Source organism: Cydia strobilella, chromosome 13 (assembly GCF_947568885.1).
Source record: "Cydia strobilella chromosome 13, ilCydStro3.1, whole genome shotgun sequence".
Taxonomy (NCBI): Eukaryota; Metazoa; Arthropoda; class Insecta; order Lepidoptera; family Tortricidae; genus Cydia; species Cydia strobilella.
In genome coordinates, this window is record NC_086053.1 from 12,170,058 (window position 1) to 12,189,568 (window position 19,511).

Here is a 19,511-nt window from a genome sequence, read left to right on the forward strand (position 1 = left end):
TATGCTGTTATTGTCAAAACGTACATGGCTTTAGCCTGACAAGATTCTATTTGGCCCCTATAGTGTCGCTTACATATGGCAATAATGGGCGTACGTCATATGTGACGTTTTCAACTACAAGGTACCACATTGGCGGTCGTCGATAAGGTTTATTTCAAATTGAAGCTTTATAGAAATAGCGTAGTAGCTTTTGGTTGAAAACGACACATATAACTATAGAAATAGAATATGTTATAATGTTGTGGCCCAGGCGGGCTCCACATCTCAACTGTGCATAGCCCATTGGCAGCAATCTTAATGTCCCAGCGCTGGGATGGGACATTTAGAATTGCTTGAATTAACTCTATGCCAGAGGAAGGCAACTTCGTATGAATATTAGCAATCTTTATTCATTTTTTAGCACGAAAAGCGTGGATTCGTTTACTGAAAAGTTTGAGTACACCCGCGGGGGGGGGGGGGGTAGCGGGGGTGTATTAAGCTTGAGGGCGTGGGGGGCGCAGGAGTTTCATTTCACTTGCGCGTATTTCGTGTGCGAACTCAATAGCACTTATAGATATAAATTAGACGGACATGCAATGAAATGTATTATGTCTAAATGCAACTACAAGTGAACACTAAGCGATGTATAAAATAAAACATATACTGACGTTAAGTTTGTGACTAATAATGATGACTCCTATCATAATACATAGCAATTACTAGGTTATATAGTCAAGGATCATTTTTTCTTTTGAGATTATTATATTAAGCCGCCAGAGTACAAAATATCCATATATCATTATTAATGTGTTATTAACATAATTTATATTATACTATATAGGACTTATTTAAAAATGGAGAAAAATGTGTGATTCAAGTATACAGCCTCTTAAAGCTACTTACACGCCGAAGCAAATCAGTATCGGGTAAAATTTGCCGAGGTATATTGTTCGAAAAGTAATCGAATACATATCGATTATCGCCGCTATACAATTTAAAATAATTAGGAATGGTATCAATTTTGTTTTTGTCTCAGTGAGATAACGAAAAACTATTCTATATTATCGATATTTCACAATATATCGATATACGTGACTGGGATATAATAAGTAAAATATGTAAAAATATTCCCATTGTTTCTTGAGATTATTATACATCAAATAATACAAAATGATTGATACAATAATAGATGACGGTAAATACATGATAACTCTACTTCGCACCAGGGCTTTGGACCGCTCGCCGGGCCACCTATCCTGTTATAAAATGTCCTTTAAATATTATTATAAAAGTATTCAAGCGGTCTGTCGATTCAAAGTAGCAATATAAATATGTATCGATCAAACGCAGGTATCGTAAAAAAATATGTAGAAATTTGCCCTTTTTAATACATTAAATATTTATTAAAACTAGGCACTTTTAAAACGTGTATAATCTGAAAACGGGATAGGTAGCAAGTAAGGACTATTGACCTTTTTACAGCCAATCATGTTTTAAAAACGATTCATAAGCAGTAGGCGATGTAAGCGTATTTTTTTCTTATGGCTTCGTGACACTGGCCGATCGCAGCATCTTACTCATGAACTTATCCAAATTTATACCGAAGATACCATTAAAAAAAGGGCGCATGCATACTGGATGCGTGCGACTGTGCGTAGACGTGCACGCACGTGCGCGTTGTAATATACGGATTCTTATGAGGGACTGCACACCACACGCGGGGCGTGTGCGTGTACGGCTCGCAACTTTATTACGCACGCGCATTGACGCACACGCAGCCGGCGCCTTTAACATATATTTTTTAGGGATAATCACCAATCGTCGCCCGAAAAATGTACTCTTGCCCCATAGACAACGTGTACTTCGAATTAGAAATATATTTTTAACGGTAAATAATCATTTTACGTCGGTCTCGTGGCACTGCAATCGCCCACGTCGGGGTGTCACCGCCGGCCGGGCGCGAGCGCGGGACGAGGCTACACGGCGTCGCGAGGCAGCAGGCGCACCCGCAGCTGCTCACGTTCGCGCGCCACGTCGGCTAACTCGGCACACAGCGCGCGGCACACACGATGTAAAACTGCGTTTTGTTCCTGCAGCGCTCGCACGCTCGGCTCCTCCGCGCCCGCCGATCCCTCCCGACTAGGTTTCCGGTACACCTCGAACGCCCCGTGCATCTTCGGCGCGTCCTCTCTATTGTACCCGAAGCCCTCCCCGTCGTACTCCCCCCTCGGGGCTCGCGCGTCGGGCGGGAAGGCGGGCTCGCCCTCGCTGCGCTGGTTGACGAGGCGGCGCTGGGGCGGGGAGGCGGCGGAGGGGGACATGCGCGGCGGCGGGGGCGGCTGCGGGGGCGGCGCGGGAGCGGCCTTGAAGCGGTTGAGGTCGAGCGAGCTGGAGCGCGCGTGGTGGCGGAGCGGCCGCGGCGGCGGCGGCGGAGGCGGCTCCTTCTTGGGCGCGTACTGTAGGGACGCGGGGCCGTCGTCCGCGTGCACTGACGACTCCCGCGCTGGCGGTGGAGGTAAAACTCCGGCGCTTTTTAAAGGTTTCTTAGGCTGCGGGCGCTGGATCGATTTGATTTCTTGCGGCGCTCCATTGGGCGCCGGTTCGGTCGATGGATTCAGCCGCTTCGGGCTGGCTAGCTCAAAGGCGTGGGCGAAGTCGTCTCGCCTCGGTGAAGTGCTCGATCGCAGCTCCTCCCCGTGAGGTACTGTTACATCGGGAGTCACTCTCAACGCTACCGGGTGATATATCTTCGGATCCCGCTCTAGAGCGGACTTGTGAAAGTCGAAATTGACCGGTTTAGGGCCGGGGCTTGAAACGCTCGAAGTCGGCGAGTCGACAAACTTCGTCCACTCCTTATTGTTGACTTGGGGATCGGGCTTCGGCGGGGTGAGGGAGGGCCCGCGGTCGTCGGGTTTCGGCTTCGTTTCGTACGGATCGGGCGCTTCAGTTTTAGGCGCGAAGTTGAAATCGGCGGAGGTCCCGGACCCGAACATGTCGGCCCCTAGGTCTACCAGATCTGTAGTAGGTTGGGAGTACCTGGGGTCTCCTTTGGGGGCCAGGGCGGGGGGCAGGGACGAGGGAACGGGCGCTCCGGCGCGCCGCAGGACTATGAGATGCATGGCGATGCTGAACTCTTCTAAAGACAGCATGCCGTCCTTGTTGATGTCGGACAGCTGCCATATCTTGCGTAGGTCCGGCACAGATAGTCGGGACTTTTCGAAGAACAGTCTAGAGAAAAGAAAACAAAAAATCTTGTGAAATTACAATGGTCGCATAAAAACTGGAAGCATCACTATTGTCTGCCCGCAGCTAAAAGGTTCGAATCACGTTTTTCCTTATATCGTGCAGTTCCTTCCCTCTCGCACGAGGGTCGTCTCTCTCACCTGGCAGTGTGGCCGGACAGCAGCCCGCGGTCGGGCCGCAGCTGCGCGAACTGCGCCGCATAATGCTGCGCTTGTTCGTTGGTGATGCTCCACGCGTCGCTCGTCGCCTCTTCTCCTTCTGGCTCGCCCTCTTCTTCGGATGAATGTCGGTCGGATGATTCCTCCTCCGTGCCTGGAAATTAATAGTTTAAATTGGATATGTTTGAATTTGAAAATCCAAAGAGTTGAAGAGAGAAGAGGTTTTGTGGTTAAATAAGTTTCAATGGTTTTAAACGTCTTAACAATTGTTATTAAATCTGCAATAGGATTAGGTACCAATCCAAATATTTACTTTCGATAGTTTCGATCATTCAACGGCAAGCAACATTACTTAACATGTATGGCCTCGATAATCTCGATTCTTGTAGAATAGAGAATCCTAATAAGTCGAGTTTACAATAACGTTGCTAACAAATTACAATCTTGTTACATTTTAATGCAAACAAAACATTGTCAGTTTTCAACTACTGCTATTTCCTCGTTATCTGCCACTTCAGCCAGTTACTAATTTGATTAGATGAATCAAATTAGAGGCCGCGAGAACGAACATAACAATAATTAACGGCGCCGAAACCAGGTCTATTTTAACAAAGGTTGACTCACACAATAAAAATTAAGCACATATAATGACTCTGAAACTGTAAAGGCTACAAAACATTGTCTAAAAAAAGTTTTACGTTATTGTCTCGACAATAAGATCCCTTTTTATAGAAAATACCACATATATCCCATATGTGGAATTTTCTATAAAAAGGGATCTTATTGTCGATGGCGCTTACGCTATTATTAACGATGCTCCGATATAAATACAATACCGCGCGACGCTGTGCGGCGTAAGCGCCATCGACAATAAGGTCCCTATTCATAGAAAATGCCCCATATATAATTGTTAAATAAATTCGGTGTAGGATTTCATGCACCGTCGTAGATAAGCGAGCCAGATGTCTTTTGAAATCGACTCTATTGTTAAGAAAATAAGGCTTATACAGAAATTTAAGCACCTGTTTTGGTAACTAATTCTGATGCAGAGACTATTTTGTGACCTTCCTGATCTCCGTATAACCGATCAACATCGGTTTAGTCTGTGGCTTTCCTTGTAAATTGTAAATTTATGCTGTTAAGCAATAAAAACGATAAGAAACCGCCATTGACGTTAATATGAGACGGGTAATAGAATTCTAAAATAAAGATGTCCTTGTTACATTATTTGAGAATTATGTAAGTATCTTGCAGTCAATATTTTTTAAGACTTCCATGATGCTTTGATATTTGTGAACTAGAAGTTTTATCAATGACGTACGTGAGGTGTGTGTACAATTAGATAGTGTTATCACTTATCAGTAATTATATGCACTTACAACAGACATGGCAATTTCCCTTTAGCTAAAATCACTGAAATTTCAATGAAATATTTATATTTAATTTTTGTAGCGGTAATAGAAAACAGTATAAGAATGTTTGTTATTATTTTTTACTGTCTACATTGCTGAGTTGCAGCCCACTGATGGACAGGTAGACCGATAAACAGACAAATCACTGAAATTTCAATGAAATATTTATATTTAATTTTTGTAGCGGTAATAGAAAACAGTATAAGAATGTTTGTTATTATTTTTAACTGTCTAAATTGCCGAGTTGCAGCCCACTGATGGACAGGTAGACCGATAAACAGACAAATAGGCAATGGGCAGACACCTTTAGAGTATGAAACCCTAAAGTATATTTATAAAATATTTTATGTTATGATGTCTGAAGGCGCTTACACTTTCCCCGTTCTACTCACTAGCCGATTTCAACAAGCCTACTTGAACTGACTGCTGATGCCGTGATAACAAGCAAACATTTCTCTGATAGAAATGACAATGACAAATAAGCACAGAAGGTTGTAAAATGTAAATGTATTAGCTCTTTACAGTGCCAGGTAGTCATATTGTCAAACAACCATGTTGCATTTGGTTGCTATTATCAGACATGAGTAAACAACTAGAGAGAGACATACCCAGTAGCCTAGTGTGTTCCTCGCCGGTGTTGGCGGGCCACACACCACGGCCTGTGGCACTATGCTCCCACACTGGATGCACCCGCTCTGCTACACTGTTGGTTGGTGTTGGACTTTCACTGGCTGTGCTCCATGGTGATCCATTTTTACCTCGTCGCTAAAAAAAAAAGGAAAATTACCATCACTAAATGTATTGTAACATGAACATTTTGCAGATGACAATCGGAAAACCTCTGTAATCCGTCAATGACCACTTTTTTACCCATCAGGATTAGAGAGGTCCTACTGTAAGAAATTAATGTAATGGGTACCTATCCATAGGTTCCTGGATTTAAGAAATCAGTATTCAATATGCACAGAACGTTTTGGATAAATTGCAGGAAAAAAACCTACAAACATATTATAGATGTTTTAAACATTTGTTAAAACACAATGAATAAACATAATTTAAAATGACCAGTCATAATGATAAACAATTAAGCATGATTGGCTATGTAGCCCATGATGTGATATAATATAGTGCTTACTATTATTATTAATTACTATCTGAGATTGAATAAACATTCATTAACAAACTTAATGTGAATAATATCAACTCAGTGTATAACAAGGTTTTATAAGATGGGATTCCCCTACTCATATGCATGCTAATATGGGCCACAGTCCACACTAAGGACTTACTATACATACATGTATATGTAAACATTTACAGAAATTACCATTATGCAATATGATTGAGTGACTGTGCAACATAAAGAGGTTGAAAATCAAAATGTTGTAGTGTTTCAATATAGTCTATTTTCTGTTCTCGTAATTGATATGAAATGCTCCTTAGGTAACAAGGACAAAGCATCAATACAATTTATCATGGATCATTGGTTAACCGATAACCAATAAACAGGTCAGGGAGATAAATCATCAAATGACATGCTTGGTGAATGGGTGATTCATTCTTGTTTATATGGTAATTAATAATTGCACATGTTGCTCCGTAGGGAACCAAACAAATAAAAATAATGATCATATCTAGTTTTTTGTGTGCATTTAAACAACAGATTTGCAGTAAAGTCAATAATAATTTTAAAGCTGATCATCATAAATGACTGTTGTTGGAAAACAAATCAAATTATTTTGTGAAATGATTTTTAATATGAATTATTTCAAGTAGGAACAATAACTGAGCAGTCTAGGCATCTGCCGTGAATGCAGAGGTTGCTGGTTTGATTCCAGCCCTAGGCTCTCGAGGCCTTGGTCACTCTTTTGTATATGACATCTATTTCAGTTTATAATGAAATGATTTTATAATAGTGAGAGTGTTGAATGATTCACGGTTAGTTTCACTAGACTTATATTGACCGGGATATAGCTTTTTGTAACAACACAAAAGGTAATCACGGTCTATATCCTGGTCAATATAAGTTTATAATAGGGGCTCAAAGCCTCAGACGAGTAAAAACTGAAATGGTTGTGAAAAAATTAACTTACCCCATGTGTGTCTGACCTCTGTGACATTGTTTCAGACTCCATTTCCGAGTCAGTGCTTAGAGCTTCCGTGTTATCATGAGACAGAGTTTGTGGCACATCACTATCAGACAAATTGGAATGTAATCTTATGGGTTCATACGCTCCAATGTTACTACTAAAATTCCGTTCTCTCTTAGGGATATGTTGTTCCTTAGGTGAATTAGATAACTGTATTAAGTCTGCGCTAGCCTCGGAATTAAGTGCCCATGTAAACCTTGGCAGGGGCAGATCCAAAGGAGTGGACAGAAGTTCAGGCTTCAATGCTACATTTGTTTGATGAGCTGCTATTAATTTTAAAGTAGAATAAAACTGTTTTCTGTTCATATGATTCAGCGATGCCGAATTACTAGGTGCCACGCTTATATCCATGATCTGTAACATATAATTAAGTGTCCATAGTAGCTTCACACAATTATTCTATTATTATTCCAAACGTGGACAGTATTGAATATATTACCTGTTTTAGGATATCGTTAGGTACATTAGATGATCTAAATAGTTCCGTTGCTTTCAAAATTGGTATTTTCCCATTGGATTCCTCGTCACAACATAAAAACAAATCACCGAAATATCTCATTTCGGTTTCTGTCAAATTGAGATCCTCCATTATATCAAAAACAACAGAGTTTAGCTTGCTTATACACAATTTATTAAGTTAACAGTAAAGTAGGCAATCAAAAGATCCATTATCTGTTAATGTACACCATATTTATGCAGGAAATAAAAAATTCTAAACTCGTTCATCACATAAATTTACACGAAGCAGACGAATTTGTCTGTGAATGTCTGTGAATTTGTCAGTGACAGCTGCCGACGGACGACGTGCGGCCATCATAATTAGTGATGCAGTTTGATACGATACATTACCGGTTTTTTAATAACAAAACTTCCGTGAGGCACAGACATATTAAATATATTAATAACGGGTCACTCACGTATTTTAAGTCGAAAACGCTCGACATGTTTCACTCCGTACTGAGGAGTGAAACCGTACTCGTAGGAGGCTCCTCGGTACGGAGTGAAACATGTCGAGCGTTACTTAAAATACGTGAGTGACCCGTTATTAATATATTTAATATTATCGGTTTTTATTATATTTTTTACCTGAGGGATTACCGCGAACCACGTTCGGCGTGTTGCCTCTCTGTCGCGGTAGGCCCTCTGAATCCTCTGATACGAATAGATACATACTAGATAAAAAAAGTTGACTAATCATTTTACCAACATTTCATATTAGTCTAATGCAGTGGCGTAACTAGGGGGGGGAGTGCTGGGGGGGGGGAGTGACGCCCCCGGGCGCCATCCAAGGGGGGGCCGCCAAAATGGGCAAAAGGCAGCAGCAGGGAAACTTGTCAGTCGTCAGTGTGGTCGTCAGGGGGCGCAAATTTGGTGACTGCCCCGGGCGCCATATCCTCTAGCTACGCCCCTGGTCTAATGATGAATAATTTAAGGCATAACACACCATCGCACCGCACCAAGGTATCGCTAGAGATATCGCTTTCTCGCTCTTACTTATGGGTGCGTCGCACAATGACCTTGGTGCGGTGCGATGGTGTGGTACGACCATTAAGCGCTCCAGACTACGCGGCGCGAAGCCGCGAACGCGCACGAGTGTGGAGGGCTTACGTTAGTCGCCTGAATAAATAAAAATCGATTTAAGTGCCATCTATATTACATACATTGAAATACTTTATTTCCAAAAATATTATATATACTGATTTAAACTTTCACGATTTTTACTCATTATTATTTACAACGACGGGACTTAATCGCGTAAAATAAGTATTAAACCCACCTCCGACGTTTCGAGGACGGCGTTGTCCCCGTGGTCTCGGAGAAGACTGGCTAAAGTTGACATCAACATCTTCTAGGCGCGCGAGTTTTTCGAACTACCCGCACTTGGTCTTGTTTATTAACTTGAACGTTTTGCGCACTAGGGATGTTACCGGGTCGACACACAACACTCACAATATTCGATTTTTCAACTTTCGATATTTGGTTTCGCTTACACTTACTAATGACTGGGTTCCATGTGGATGAGATCTTAAAACCTTCGTCTCGATTGAAATTTCTATGTTTCTTGATTTCAATGGCTTCACGGATTTTTCTACTATAAAACCCACGATCTGTAGAAAGTATTCTAGGGTTGTGAAGCTCAATCCAGTGGTTTGGCCCTGACTCTAGTAAATGCTCAGCAACAGCAGACTTGTTCACCTGACGGTTTAGACCTGTACCAATAACTTCTGAGGTTATAAGAATATTAATGTTGCTTATTTTTTATATATAGTTTCCAGACCATATACTAAACCTAAAAATAATATTTTGTGTCATCCTAGGTATTTGCTTAGGTAGAAATTTAGGTATTTCTTTTTTCAATCAGCATTCTGTAAAAAAAATATTCGAGACGAAATTCTTTGTTTCCCTGTAAAGGCAAAGTGGCTTCCGACGTACACACGCATTTTGTGTCATTTTCATCCACGGGTATAATGGCATTTAATAAATACCTAATATTGATCCTAAAACGCCTAAAAAAATATTAGAGTCGGTAAGTGAAGTGTTGTACTTTACAGAACATTGTTATATGTTATTCAAACAAATCTGTGTCAAATTCATCCACCGCTTTATTTAAAAAAAAAATTTTTCTAATTAACACCCTGTATCTGCCACAAAAAAAAATTCATATTATTAAGTTTACGTCTATAATATTATAATACCACATTGAGACATCATTCATAATTTGGGTCATTTTGATCCACGGTTTTTTTACTATCTGGCAAAATAAAACTCAATTGAGCAAGAAGGGCGTGCGCGGGGAAGGGTACCTACGCGGGTGGGGTGCTTATTATACTTGCCGCAATATCAGCTGGCGACTGCGATCTTAATACTATCTCCTTTACCCTTGTTAAGTTAAGACCAACCAAGAGATGGCATTATGAGCTGTCTCGCCACTTAGTTTTGCGATAGTGTATTTATTTCATTCGGAGGCATAATTACATTGTCTTATCAATCTTACCGTAGTAGGTATATAAATATAATTAAAAATAAACTGTAGGCTGCACTCCTCATACTGACCAACATTTGTGACGTTCCTAATCAAAAGGTACCACTTTCTCTGACAGGTTATTTGTATAAAGATATAATCAAATTTCGTCTTTATGGTAAACGACAAAGTGGTACCTACCTTTTGATTGAGAATGTCACATCAGCGACTTAAAAATTACTTTTGTTTCGATTTTTAGTACTTTTTAAGTTTATTTTAAGACGCAATTTATTGTGATTTTTGTTATGTTTAAGCGTGGCAAGCAACATTAATTACATTGATGATGATGTTCATTAAATACAATATTTTTTCATACTATACTGAACTGTCACCCTATACATGAGAATGAACAGCGCCCTCTTGACAATGATCATATATTACTGGTCAGGCTTTAATATGTGTCATATATTAGTAAAGTCCCCTTTGTGGATTCTAAGTTTCCGAGTTACAGCAGTTTAGTGAAAGCGTTTTTTTTTTAAATATAAATTAAGGGTTGAATAAAGAGGAAAGAAAATTTGATTATTTTTGCGCTACGACGCACGGTTTAGGAGATACAGCCCTATAAAGTTTTATTGTTTTTTTTCTTTTTTACATTGTGTTTTTTGTATAATACTTTGGGGTTTCATAAAGGGGAACGAAAATTTAATTATTTTTGCGCTACGACGCATGGTTTAGGAGATCAAGCCCTATAAAAAAAAACTTTTTTTTTTGCGTTTTTTTTTGTATAAATTAATGGTTACATAAAGGGGACCGAAAAGTTGATTATTTTTGCGCTACGACGCACGGTTTAGGAGATACAGCCCTATATAGATTTTTTTCTTTTTCTTTTTTACGTTTTTAAATCTTAATTAAGGGCTTCTTAAGGGGAACGAAAATTTGATTATTTTTCGCTACCATGCACGGTTTAGGAGATACATCCCTAAAGTTTTTTTTTCTTTTTTTTTGTCATTGCGTTTTTTGTTATTACTTTGGGATTTCATAAAAGGGAACGAAAATTTTATTATTTTTGCGCTACGACGCACGGTTTAGGAGATACAGCCCTAAAATGATTTTTTTCTCTTTTTCTTTTTTGCGTTTTTAAATCATAATTAGGGGCTTCTTAAAGGGGAACGGATATTGATTATTTTTGCGCTACGATGCACGGTTTAGGAGATACAGCCCTATAAAGTTTTTTTGTTGTTATTTTTTTCTTTCTTTTTCTTGTGTTTTTGTATATTATTTTGGGGCTTCATAAAGGGGAACGAAAATTTTATTATTTTTGCGCTACGACGCATGGTTTAGGAGATACAGCCCTATAAAGATTTTTTTTTTAAATTTTGCGTTTTTTTAAATATAAATTATGAGTTGCATAAAGGGGAACGAAAATTTTATTGTTTTTGCGGTACCACGCACGGTTTAGGAGATACAGCTCTATAAAGTTTTTTTTCCTGGTTTTTTTTTGTTTTTTTTTTTAAGTATTAATTACGGGTTTCTTAAAGGGGTTTTTTAAATTATTTTTGCGCTACGACGCATGGTTTAAGAGATACAGCCCTATAATGATTTTTTTTTTAATTTTGCGTTATTTTTTAAATATAAATTATGGGTTGCATAAAGGGGAACGAAAATTTTATTATTTTTGCGGTACCACGCACGGTTTAGGAGATACAGCTCTATAAAGTTTTTTTTCCTGGTTTTTTTTTTGTTTTTTTTTTTAAGTATTAATTACGGGTTTCTTAAAGGGGTTTTTTTAAATTATTTTTGCACTACGACGCATGGTTTAAGAGATAATGATGAGATGTTTTTTTTTTAATTTTGCGTTTTTTTTTTAAATATAAATTATGGGTTGCATAAAGGGGAACGAAAATTTTATTATTTTTGCGCCACCACGCACGGTTTAGGAGATATTATATCTATATATATATAGCTATAATAGCTCTATAAAGTTTTTTTTCCTGGTTTTTTTAAAGTTTTAATTAAGGGTTTCTTAAAGGGGAACGAAAAATTGATTATTTTTGCGCTACGATGCACGATTTAGGAGATGCAGCCCTATAAAGATTTTTTTTTGGTTTTTTTTTTTTTCATTGTGTTTTTTGTATATTACTTTGGGGTTCCGTAAAGGGGAACGAAAATTTTATTATTTTTGCGCTACGACGCACGGTTTAGGAGATACAGCCCTAAAATGATTTTTTTTCCTCTTTTTCTTTTTTGCGTTTTTCAATCTTAATTAGGGGTTTCTTAAAGGGGTTTTTTTTTAATTATTTTTGCGCTACGATGCACGGTGTAGGAGATACAGCCCTATAAAGTTTTTTTGTTATTTTTTTTCTTTTTTTTCATTGTTTTTAGTATATTACTTTGGGGCTTCGTAAAGGGGAACGAAATTTTTATTATTTTTGCGCCACCACGCACGGTTTAGGAGATATTATATCTATATATATAGCTATAATAGCTCTATAAAGTTTTTTTCCTGTTTTTTTTTTAAAGTTTTAATTAAGGGTTTCTTAAGGGGAACGAAAATTTGATTACTTTTGTGCTACGATGCACGGTTTAGGAGATGCAGCCCTATAAAGATTTTTTCCTCTTTTTTTCTTTTTTGCGTTTTTAAATCTTAATTAGGGGCTTCTTAAAGGGGAGCGAAAATTTGATTATTTTTGCGCTACGATGCACGATATAGGAGATACAGCTAATACAGCTCTATAAAGATTTTGTTTCTTTTTTTTCATTGTATTTTTCATGTATTACTTTTGGGTTACATAAAGGGGAACGAAAATTTTATTATTTTTGCGCTACGACGCATGGTTTAGGAGATACAGTCCTATATATTTTTTTACAATGCATGTGCTCGAAAAGTGCGTTTCCTACGGAGCCATATCGTGCGGAAAGTACTGCTTTTCCGCACTAGTGCTTTTTGTTTTCAATTTTTTTTTACAGTACATATGGTGATACTTTCTCGCACTAGTGCGGAAAAGAGCACTTACCGTGCATATGTCGAAAGTTTAAAGGGCCATATGTACTGTAAAACGTACGATACACGTGCGAATAAGTAATTCGCAACTCGTGTCGATTTAAAACACTCCTTTTAATAATTAAACTTATTTGCCATGACATGTTTTTTTATTTACTCGCACAATGCATAGTAAAACATTGTATGATACACGTGCGTAAAGATGACTTCCGCGCTTGTTGCATAAATAGCAATTTTTTTTATCAAAGAATGAAAGAAAGTCACGGTATTAATAACCAAATTTTACTTTAGTGGTACCTTTTTCCTATCACTGTCACAAATGTATGTGGCGTTCACGTAAACGCGATATTTTTAAGATTTCCCTGCGCAATGTTGCCAGCTCGCTCGCAAATCAAACATGTACTTACAGTTCTTTTGCATAATGGTGACATTGTACAATATCTATAAGTTTTAAATAGGTAAAAGATAATTCGACGCATTCTTTGCTTGCTTGTTGCTTGTTGTTGTGTTGTTTGCGTAACTTCTTTGAATAAGTTGCGTTAATTTGGCGCACAGGCGAAGTAAACATGCGTTGCGTACGGCAAGGTCACGCCGCGGCCCCACCCTGCACGGCCTCGGTTGCCCATTCAGACCGCCCGCTAGCTTCGTTTGAACGCAAATAATATTTTTGTAATATTTGTTTATACAGTGGATGCAAGTGACACAAATTCATACATCTTATTTATCTTGCATTTCAAATTAATAAGATGTAAACTCTAATATCTTTAATATTCTTTTGTAACGGTGACAGCCTGTTACAACAAAATCATCAAATATCTTATGAAGCTATGCCTTAATAAGACACAAAATCATTTAATGGACCTATTTAAACGATTAAATTCGACCTAAGTAATTTTTTTTAACTCTAATTTTTTTTTGTGTCATTTAGAATATTATGACATAGTATCAGATTGCAGTGGACGTAATTGACACAAACTATGTTTTCACACTAAAAACACTATCCTAAATGCAACACAGTTACATGTGTTCTCTCGAATATTTTTTTCTCCAAGATAATTCAAAATAAAAAATAATTACCACAAAATAACAAATTACTAGAAAAGCAAATTGTATATATGACACAAAACAAAATGTAAGATTTACATCTTAACAAAGTATTCATAAGCGAAAACAGAATTGACTTTAATATTTTTATAACCTAGGGGTCAAAATATAGCCAGCGGTACAGGTCTAGTTCTTGACAGCTGCGATATGTTCCTTAACTCGCTCCGCAATGGTACGTTTCGTTTCCCCTATGTAGGAACTACCACAACTGCAATCGATCTTATAAACGCCAGGTGACTGGAACGGGATAACGTCCTTCGGTGACCTCAGGTTTCCTGCAATTTTGGATAAAGGAGTGTATACCGTCTTTATAGAGTACCTCTCAAGTACTGTGCCAACCTTATCCGTTATTCCTTTCACATAAGGTAAAAATGCCGGTTGCCTGGAGACATCAGGACGCTTCACTCTTGCTTTTCGTCTGGGTTGCCACTTTCTCACCTTATACCCGTTCCACCTAAGTACCTCCTGAATATGCGACATCTCGCTCTTTAAATATTCAGGGTCACACAGATCTTGTGCTCTGTTCACCAGCGAGCTGACAACTGATTGTAAGTGTCGGGGATGGTGGTGAGAAAAAGCGCTCAAATACCTATCCGTGTGAGTTGGCTTCCTGTATACAGTATGCGTCAGGGTTCCGTCGACTCGACCAATCACTTTGACATCCAGAAAAGGCAAACTGCGCTGTGATTCCAATTCATACGTGAATCTTATCTTAGGATGAATTGAATTCAAATATTGGAGTAGTTGCTCCACTTCCTGCTTTCCACCTTTCATAACACAGAAAACATCATCAACATATCTCTTCCACAACTTTACTGCCCATGGCTGCAGGTCTATACTGGCTTCGATATGCTCCATCCAGATATTTGCCAAAACCGGTGCTACAGGACCAAGACCAAGACAAACAAACAAAACAAACAAGACCAAGTGCGGGTAGTTCGAAAAACTCGCGCGCCTAGAAGATGTTGATGTTGAAGATGAAGATGAAGTCCCGTCGTTGTAAATAATAATATTATATATATTAATAATTAGTAATAGGGTCCCGTTTTTAGGGTAAAAACGGGACCCTATTACTAATTATTAATATATATAATATGTCCTATTACTAAGACTCCGCTGTCCGTCTGTCTGTCACCAGGCTGTATCTCATGAACCGTGATAGCTAGACAGTTGAAATTTTCACAGATGATGTACTTCTGTTGCAGCTATAACAACAAATACTAAAAAGCGGAACCCTCGGTGGGCGAGTCCGCCTCGCACTTGGCCGGTTTTTTTAAAATGATTTTATATTCTATCTGTGGCTTTTACAATTAAAAAAATAACTGTGTGCTTCTTTTTGAACTACCCTCTATCCTACAAAATCAATCCCTCATGTTGAGAGAAGGTTCACTGAATAGGTACGAAAGGATGAATCTATAAGAGTCAAATTGGATATATATTTTTTTCCACACATACAATTATCATGTCATATATATGTATGTCGGCGGCAGATCATAAATTTAATTTGTTCTTATTTACTGACAACAACTCTAGTTGGGCAAGCAAATCTTGTCAGTAAAAAAGGCGCGAAATTCAAATTTTCTATGGGACGATAACCCTTCGCGCCTACATTTTTTAAATTTGCCGCCTATTTCTTCTGACAAGATTTGCTTAAACAACTATAGAACTGTTGTTTTTTAACTACCTACGCCATGCTAAGTTAGAAATAGTTTGTAGAACACGCAAAATAGGCGCCAGTCGTCGAGTTGCGGAAAATCGCCCGAACTACAATACAATACAACACAATAGTTTGTAGAATCATAGAATGTAGTCCCGCGGGCCTATCGCGAAAAACTAAAATCTGCGTCTATCTATCGCTCGTGCATATTCGAACCTAAGTTAGCAGATAACGAAATTTCGATTTTGGCGGGACTGGAGGTATATCTTGTATTTTGTAGGAAATTTTATAGAGATTATTAACGTACAAGATTATTTTTTTTGCTATGGGCTACCGTACCGTTTACGAGCTATTTACGAAAAACTAAAAAAAAACGACAGAACAAATTATAATTAATTGTCCCACTAATATATTTTAAAATATTGATCCTAGCGGAATTAAAGTGTTCTGAATCTTTGCCAAAATTTGCTTATACACGAATTATTTCCCCCGATTGGCAATGTTTGGTCTTCGTTTGGTGGCCTATTAACCAAGATGTATGACGATATTTGGAAGTGAATATAAACTGCGATACATCTATATCAACATTTTAATCCAAAGTGTATTTTGTTATTATACTACATACATAAATATTTCGTGTTTTATACAAAAACCGAACAACAGATTACACATTCAGGGCTACTGTCAAAGTAGCATAATATAATAATTTAGATTATATCACTGCATTCATTTAAAACTTATATTAAAAGCGCCGATAATCTCGGCTCATGTAACATATATCTCTAAAAGCTACGAATTTAATCCTTGGTCTGGATGTACTTGATGAGATCAATGACTCGGCTGGAGTAGCCATACTCATTGTCGTACCAGCTGATCAGTTTGACGAAGTTGTCATTGAGGGAGATACCGGCGGCGGCATCGAAAATGGATGAGTGCGTGTCGCCGATGAAATCAGAGGATACAACCTGGTCCTCAGTGTAACCGAGAATGCCCTTCAGGGGACCTTCAGCGGCCTCCTTGACCTTCTGCTTAATAGCGTCGTAGCTGGCGGGCTTGCCCAGGCGGACAGTCAAGTCAACAACAGAGACATTGGCAACGGGGACCCGGAAAGCCATACCAGTCAGTTTTCCATTCAGAGTGGGAATGACTTTGCCGACGGCCTTAGCGGCGCCGGTGGAGGCGGGAATGATGTTCTGCTGCGCACCACGGCCATCACGCCACAGCTTGCCGGAGGGACCGTCGACGGTCTTCTGGGTAGCGGTGGTGGCGTGCACGGTGGTCATCAGACCCTCAACAATCTCGAAGTTGTCATGGATGACCTTGGCAAGGGGAGCGAGGCAGTTGGTGGTGCAGGAAGCGTTGGAGATGACCTTGGCAGAGGGGTCATAGGCGTCAAGGTTGACTCCGACAACGAACATGGGTGCATCAGCACTGGGGGCAGAGATGATAACCTTCTTGGCACCACCCTCCAAGTGAGCGGAAGCAGCAGCAGTGGTGGTGAAGACACCGGTGGATTCTACGACATATTCAGCGCCAGCCTTACCCCAGGGGATGGCCTTGGGGTCGCGTTCAGCGAACACGGCGATTTTGTTTCCGTTGACTACAAGGTTGCCATCCTGAGCCTCAATGGTGCCCTTGAAACGACCGTGGGTGGAGTCGTATTTGAAGAGGTAGACCATGTAGTCCAGGCCAATGAAGGGGTCGTTGATGGCGACCACAGACGCGCCCTTCTCGATCGAGGCGCGGAGCACCAGGCGACCGATGCGGCCAAATCCGTTGATACCAATTTTCGACATGGCTGCAAAAAAAAATAAAGAAATTATAGCACCTGCAACCATTACAATAAGAAATGTAAATAATAAATTCCCAAAAGGCTCAAGTTCGGTTTCCCTATTTTATAGTATAGTATGAATTTTATGAAATAGTATTAATAAGTAAAAATTTTTGGGCAAACTAAAGGTCAATGGCTTAATGAATACAAGCCTCTATTTTAAGTATTTGCCTATGCCTAAAATCATAAAATTGCATGTGCTTACTAATAAATAGAAATTGTAATACAAAATTATTTAACATCTGACATTTAAAAATACTGATCACTACTCACTACTTGCATTAATATTATTGATGTCATCACAATTGATTCATTGATTCAATTGGATTCTATCAGAAATTGTGCATTATTATCACTGATAGGGGGAGGACAATAAAAATTTATAGAACATAATAGACCTTTAGAAACAAAGGCTATCGAAGCTGTTCCAAATTATTTTGTTAACTTGAATAAATGTTGAAAAATATCAGCAGATGTTGTATCCATCATTAATTGAAATCCAATAAGAATATGTGCAGATACTTTTATCCAGCTTCTAAAAGCGTGGGGTTGTTCAGTTATGTATAGTATGCATATTGGATGATAGGTTCATATATTCATAAATACTAAGAAAAAGTTATTTGTTTCAATAGTTTTGATTCTTGGAGAACCATTTTAAAATTTAGTATAAACTAGAACTAAGATGTTGATGCAGGAAGTGTATGTCTCATTCATAAAGAAAATTAAAAAAAAATTGTTTACTATATAGGTACTACATCCTTTTTAGGGTTCCGTACCCAAAAGGTAAAAACAGGACCCTATTACTAAGACTCCGCTGTCCGTCTGTCTGTCTGTCACCAAGCTGTATCTCATGAACCGTGATAGCTAGACAGTAGAAATTTTCACAGATGATGTATTTCTGTTGCCGCTATAACAACAAATACTAAAAAGTACGGAACCCTCGGTGGGCGAATCCGACTCGCACTTGGCCGGTTTTTTTTTACAAGGTCAGTCAATAACTGTAAGGTCAAACAAAGTAAAAAATGAAAATTGCTTAGGTATATAAGAGAAAACTAGGAATATTTGAAGACTAAATTAGCCACAGAACATCTCATTCTAAGCAGATTTTACAACATAATAAATACAAAAGTGAAAAATATTGTTTAACGGATGGTATTACATTAGGTATATTAAATAAGTACCTACTTATAAATTAAATTGGTATCTTTTGGTTAAAATGTATTAGATTGAGTTTAAATCCGGTTTCATCACCTCTAATCAAGATACTGACTGTTAATGGAGTTAAATAGATAACAAAACAATAATAATATTTTAAGCATGACCGACCATGACCTTGGGCCTTGGACGCTGTCGTTTTCAATTATTTCACTTAAAATGGGTAGGAAAAGAAAATTAGCATGAGTTTAAATCGCTACGAATCCGACTACCGGCACAAAAAGGTCGCATAGAGGTCAAACTCGAGCGGCGAATTAACCAACAATACATACTAAATATGAAACAAAGATGTTCTAGATTGACTAAAAACAACGTCTACGTTTTTGCTAAGCTGCATACATTGTAAAAATACACAATTATTCATTAAATAGAATTGTTGTAAATGATGATGTAAACGTGACATTATTCACTAATGTTAGCAAAATAACAAACAAATGTTGAAAAGTCTAGTATTATGAGATTGTAATGGTGAATTTGAAAGCAAGTTACATTGTATTAAGCTCTAACTTACCGGAATAAAGTTTAGATAATGTGGCTGTGACACTGAACACGTACGCCGCTCACAAGATGGAGTTTAGAAATGTCAGGCGAAGGACGTCCTCGCGGCAATTCGTAGGCGGGGCGGATCAAGAAGATCAATGAGTCATAGACTAGACACGTCATTACAGACGATGCGGGAAGTAAAATAAATAAGCGGCCTAACTGGCAACATCAAAAACTGAATTTCCTGTATATTTATCTCTCTTTTCAAAAGTGCAATGTCGAGAATTGGAGATAAACGATGTTCGAAATTAGATGT

The 19,511-nt window shown here is 38.6% G+C and overlaps 2 protein-coding genes across 2 annotated transcripts; both read right to left on the minus strand.

The window, feature by feature from the left end:
• Window positions 1–510: 510 nt before the first annotated feature.
• On the minus strand, window positions 511–7,717 carry LOC134746718 (ralBP1-associated Eps domain-containing protein 1). Its single transcript, XM_063681237.1, has 5 exons — window positions 7,382–7,717; window positions 6,886–7,296; window positions 5,401–5,557; window positions 3,363–3,534; window positions 511–3,207 (listed from the first exon to the last, which is right to left on the minus strand). Exons 1-5 carry the CDS (start codon window positions 7,529–7,531, stop codon window positions 1,956–1,958), a joined length of 2,142 nt encoding a protein of 713 aa, XP_063537307.1. The 5' UTR covers window positions 7,532–7,717; the 3' UTR covers window positions 511–1,955.
• An 8,523-nt stretch (window positions 7,718–16,240) lies between these two features.
• LOC134746719 (glyceraldehyde-3-phosphate dehydrogenase 2-like) lies at window positions 16,241–19,383 on the minus strand. Its single transcript, XM_063681238.1, has 2 exons — window positions 19,224–19,383; window positions 16,241–17,464 (listed from the first exon to the last, which is right to left on the minus strand). The coding sequence occupies exon 2, from the start codon at window positions 17,460–17,462 to the stop codon at window positions 16,464–16,466; it is 999 nt and encodes a 332-aa protein (XP_063537308.1). The 5' UTR covers window positions 17,463–17,464; window positions 19,224–19,383; the 3' UTR covers window positions 16,241–16,463.
• Window positions 19,384–19,511: the final 128 nt, after the last annotated feature.